Genomic DNA, 5826 nt, shown 5'->3' on the forward strand with positions numbered 1-5826 from the left:
TATTTTTTATCCACATTATTTTTAACATTGAGTCACATAGTGCACTTTATTATCTTAAAATTATCTCATATTAAATAATATATTTTAAATATATTTTAAAATATTTAAATTATTATTATTATTATTAATCTTACTTTTACAAAATAATTTTACTATTTTTTAAAAATAATATTAATTTTTTAAAATATATTTATTAAATAAAATAGATATTTGTGACCACCCAATCCATATTTAATTTTTAATTTTTAATTTTACTATTTTTTTTAAATAATATTAATTTTTTAAAAATAATATTAATTTTTTAAAATATATTTATTAAATAAAATAGATGTTTGTGAACCATCCAATCCATATTTAATTTTTAATTTTAAAATTTATATTTTTTTAATAAATAAAATTTAAAAAATAATAAACATATGGGATGGGCCCCATATTACTTGAACACTTCCAATAAAGGTATTATAACACCTCTTGATAATGATGTTTAATATAAAAGATATACGAGAGCATCCGTATTTCCATTAATGGTAACATGTTATTTTTTTTTTATTTTTAAGACGAATATGTCCCCGTCAATCTGTGAAGGTAAATCATGAACAACTACTAATCTTTGGAATAGTAACTAACATATAAGAAAGATATTTATCTTGATTTTATCAAATTTAAATCTCAGATTTCATGATGATAATAACTCATATGCTAGTCATTAGATTCATCCGAGGAGACGTCACGTTGACGTTAATGTTTCATAAAAATGTGAAATCGTCACATCAGCGGCCCCCTAGAGCCGGTCCCACAGATATGGAGGGAGGTAAATACAGGTACACAGATGGAAAGTGTATAGCAGAGACATTAACCCCAGATAATAATACTCCAAGAATCGACTCCTGAATCTTTTAATTATAGAACTATGTACTCCCTATCTGTATTTCCCTATCTGTAATACAATGTTAATGTTTTATGTATGAATGGTATTTGGATGTGTTTAATACTGTATGCATTTTGAATGCCCTTGGTAATAAGTGGATACCTGAATTATCGCTAAATAAAAAAAAATATATAGAGATCTCAACCTCATCACGGTGCCGGAGAAAATGGACGGTTGATATGTGCTTTGATAGTGGTGTAGATGGAAAGTTGAAGTCTTGCAGATATCGTGGACTTGTATTCCATCTTCCAAGTCATCGGACAGCGGGAGAGAGACAGAGAGGATGGGAGGAGAGGGGAAGGACGAAAGCGCAGGCCTCCTGGCGGCGGCCGGCGACGAGGAGTTGCCGACGCCATACTTGGCGGAGGCGGTCGCTTCCTCCGCTCCGAAGGATGCGTTCCACTTGGCGTACGCGGTGTACTTCACCCTGGGGGCGGGGTTCCTCCTTCCGTGGAACGCCTTCATCACCGCCGTCGACTACTTCTCCTACCTCTACCCGGCGGCTCCTGTCGATCGCGTCTTCTCCGTCGCCTACATGCTTAGTTGCCTCCTGCCCCTCCTCCTCATCGTCGGTTGGGCCTACTCGTCAAGCGCCCCGCTGCGCATCAACGCTGGCCTCGGCCTCTTCGTCGTCTCTCTCCTCGTCGTTCCGATCATGGACGCCGCATACGTCAAGGGTGTGAGGGGTATTTATGGAGCATATGATGTCACCGTCGGTGCCGTGGTCCTCTCCGGCATAGCCGACGCCCTCGTCCAAGGTGGAATTATCGGATCGGCTGGCGAGCTCCCTGAGAGGTACATGCAGGCGGTCGTCGCCGGCACTGCCGCTTCAGGTATTGGTCAATTCTCAGATCTGATTGTTTCTTGTTAATAATTAGTAAAGTTTTCGACCATGAGAAAATTAGTAAAGTCGCACAGAAGGAAACATGTTTCTTCTCTTTTCCGTAATTAAAAAATTGAATCGTCATTGATGGGATAGGCATGTGGAAACTATCTAGGAATCACATGGGCGAGAACAAGTAGGAACTAAGGTCAATTTTTTTTTTAATCCCTTGGAGAACAAACGATATGCAAGATGTGAAGATTGGTGGTGGTGATTAGCATTAGGAGAAGAACATTCTGATGGATTGAAGACAATCTACTGTACCAGGGAGGGGTGTGATCATTGGCTCTGAGTTGATTAGTGCTGGTGATCTACTAGTGCAAACTCAATGTTGTGATTGCAAAGATGAAAATGTCACTGCTACTAAGATGTGTGTAAAAGAGTAGGCAGCTAGAGTGCTCTGGATTGAGGAAATCCATAGGAAAGCTTGGCTTTGAGGTTTCGACGTTTAGATTTGGTGACTGGAAAAATCAACTTGACATTGGGGAAATAATGTTGGGTTCCAGAGCAAAATTAAACACAAAGACATAGCGGAAGAAGAAGATTCATGCGAATTCTAATTAATTTTTGGTGTAGAATGTTACCTCTAGATTTGCATATCCTTTTTGCAAATCTGGAGAGTCGGCCGATCTACGATCAATATGTTCGCACCTCTAGCGGTATCCACAGGAGCATAGTCGTCATCCGTCTCACAATCACAATTGGAGTCACCGTAATATCTCTCTCTTGCATACGTAGTGCTAGCTACCGTGTGTGTGTATAAAAGTTGAGATCAAACCCTAACTTTTAGGGTTAACACAATCTTATCAAATAAGATGTAGTCTTACATGATTGTATCAAATAAGACGTGTTCTCACATGATCTTATTAGATAAGACATGTTGCAGCCTACTCAACTCAAAAGTCTTATCTAATAAAACGATCTTCAAATTACAACCCACTACAAAACGTGAGCTTCATTTGGTTTGGGCCGGTTTGAAATAAATTTAAACAAATAATCCAACAAGTTTAAGATCCAATTAGATTAACCCAATAATCCAATAAGATCCAATTAGATTAACTCATTAATCTAACAAGTTTAAGATCCGAAACAAATTTCAGACTTAAAATTTAGGTTCACTTTATTTTAGTCATACTAAAATAAAACAAACTCCAAATTGATGCGCTCTCGTGTGTGATCCAATAAGTTCTCGTAATGTTGACACTTACTCTAAAATCACATTTTAAAAATATAAGCAATGAGTGAGATCTAGCAATGTATCATGGTTACTCAAATGATAAGAATATTGTAGATTCGATCTAACCTGTCTATGAATATTTTATTATATAATTTAGTCCTTTTGTCCATAATAACTAGATTGATTTACGAGGTATAGATTGTGTCATCCTCTTATCAATTTATGTATTTCTTGATGTCTAAGTAATCTTACTTAACCAAATAAGCTCAATATCTCATACTGACCTATTTGAGCATGACCATATATTTTAATAGTCCTACTTAATCAAGGGGACCACATCACTTCCGTTATATGGAAAGGACAAATTTCATCTACATCACTCACATCTCTCTACATAACTCATTACATGTCCATTGAACGGTTTTATAATCAACCTTATTACAGGAGACGTTAGTCGATACTAAAGTACACAACTCTTTACGGAGGGAAGCGACTTCAAGTCAAAGGTTGATTATATTAATAGTCACTATAAGAATATTTATGACACTCATATAACATTTTATTAAACATTGCGGTTAATTCAGTACATATTCTCTAATATATACTCGTATGTTAATTTGATATCTTATATGACTTGTGAGATTAAATCACCAGTTAACTTACATACTAGTCTCAATGTATAAATATTGTCCTTGTATATTAATACTTGATTAGGAATAATTGAGAGTAATGTTCTATATATCTATAGTGTCTCACAATCCATTCAAATAATTGATATGCTATAGAACAGAACCTATCACTTTAGGACATTATTATATTTATTTATATTTACACAAATATAACATAAATATAATAAACACAAAATGTTGTATATTATTAGAATATGATACAAAAGTCTTATATCAATCATCTCATGATTAGCTCTTACAAATATTGCATGAGAGATCAGATCATAGTCATAGAAGGGGTGCTTGAAGATGTCGTAATGCAGGTAGAAGCCTCATTGAGGGCGACAAACATGGGTTTCTTGACATGAGAAGAAGCCACGCCATTAGATAGGATCACATCTTGTGACTTGAATGAAGCCTTGTTGACAGAAAGGATCTTAGAAGCCAACGTTGGTGAAATTCAATCAAAAAAAAAAATCTTATATTTTTTACAAGTTGGTTGTGTATCTGTTTGTATCTTGCTTGACCTAAATACGATGCAAGGATAAGATCAGTCATATCTATTATCTCTGATTTATGTATGTATGCTTCTCAAGATAGCATGGTATAGTCCTATACAGAAGATACTAGCTAATCCAGATAATGTAGCACAATGCCTTGGCCATTTGATTTTCTTGGAAACTAGACATGTTAAGTAATAGGTAGACAACTATGTGAATGCTAAAAAATAGGCATAGGTTTTATCTCAACTTCGACATGTAGAGAGTAAAGATTATTCTTCTAGCCAAATACATGCAGATAGAAGAAAACATAGATAAATATTAAGCTGGTAAAGAAGACAGATTCTAGTTATCTGAGCTACAGGAGTAACAACTAACCTACAAAATGGAAATCAGGTACGTTTTACAAAGAGAGAAAACGGAAGCAGGGCAAATTCACTTGTAGACCTGCATTCAAACTTATGGATGGATCTTTGTCCCTTCTAGTAGTTGAATAAAATACACAAGTTTATCCACATCTTCTACTTCATTCTTTGAGATTCTTAACAAAGATTACAACTTTTGATACCATGAATGCACAGGGGTACTTGTTTCAGCTATGAGAGTGTTCACTAAGTCAATTTATCCTCAAGATGCTCATGGATTGAGACAAAGTGCCAATTTATACTTCATCGTGAGTATTATTATGATGGTCGTCTGTATCACTTGCTACAATATAGCCGACAGGCTTCCGGTCGTCCAGTACTACAAAGCCATCAAACATCAAGCTATGCAAAAAGAGAAGAGCCAGAAAGGCCCCATGGTTGGTTCTGTATGGAGATCAACACTGTGGCACATTGTTGGAAGGATCAAATGGTCTGGTTTCGGGATCCTGCTCATATATCTCGTCACACTCTCCATTTTCCCTGGATATATTACCGAAGACGTCCATTCTGAGACTCTGAAAGACTGGTACCCAATTATCCTCATTGCTGGATACAATGTGTTTGATTTGGTCGGGAAGTCGCTGACCGCATTCTACCTTCTGGAGAATGAGAATATTGCAGTTGTTTCTTGCATCGTGAGGCTTCTGTTCTACCCGCTGTTCCTTGGTTGCTTACATGGCCCGAAATTCTTCCGCACCGAGGTTCCAGTTGCAATCTTGACATGTCTTTTAGGTCTCACGAATGGGTACTTGAGCTCGGTGTTGATGATACTGGCACCCAAATCTGTGCCAATACAGCATTCTGAGACCGCAGGGATTGTGATTGTGCTGTTCTTAGTAATTGGCTTGACTATTGGCTCAATTGTTTCGTGGTTCTGGGTCATTTAAGCTGCACTTGCTCCTGTAAAATGCATCATGTAAAGACTTGCATCCATTATTGTTAATCTCCTTGTTTGAACAAGATTAAGCTTTATCATAAAGTTGGCAAATATATATATATATATATATGAATGATGTTTGTAATGACATTATTTGTGCTTAGTCTTTTAATCAAAAATAGAATTCATTTTGTCTCCAATGGTGTGATGCAGTGGCAGAGAAATAACGAAGAGGATGAATTTCAGCCGAAGTTGTCTTTATATATATATATATATATATAAGAAAAAAAAATCGTCGAATAAAGAAAGAAAACGGTATTTTACAAGTTTCGATATTATTTAAATTTCTACGATCATATTTCCTAAAA

At 36.0% G+C, this 5826-nt stretch overlaps 1 protein-coding gene across 1 annotated transcript; it reads left to right on the forward strand.

Moving 5' to 3' along the window:
• Positions 1 to 1159: 1159 nt before the first annotated feature.
• On the forward strand, positions 1160 to 5541 carry LOC121991863 (equilibrative nucleotide transporter 1-like). The gene is made up of 2 exons (XM_042545927.1): positions 1160 to 1761; positions 4738 to 5541. Exons 1-2 carry the CDS (start codon positions 1212 to 1214, stop codon positions 5466 to 5468), a joined length of 1281 nt encoding a protein of 426 aa, XP_042401861.1. The 5' UTR covers positions 1160 to 1211; the 3' UTR covers positions 5469 to 5541.
• Positions 5542 to 5826: the final 285 nt, after the last annotated feature.

Source organism: Zingiber officinale, chromosome 6B (assembly GCF_018446385.1).
Source record: "Zingiber officinale cultivar Zhangliang chromosome 6B, Zo_v1.1, whole genome shotgun sequence".
In the NCBI taxonomy this organism is placed as follows: domain Eukaryota; kingdom Viridiplantae; phylum Streptophyta; class Magnoliopsida; order Zingiberales; family Zingiberaceae; genus Zingiber; species Zingiber officinale.

What these genes read in the sequence shown, in the direction of transcription:
- LOC121991863 (XM_042545927.1), top strand. Translation starts at nt 1,212, where the DNA reads ATGGGAGGAGAGGGGAAGGACGAAAGCGCAGGCCTCCTGGCGGCGGCC. An exon ending in CGCCGGCACTGCCGCTTCAG is followed by an intron (nt 1,762 to 4,737) that starts GTATTGGTCAAT and finishes ATGAATGCACAG; the next exon opens with GGGTACTTGTTTCAGCTATG.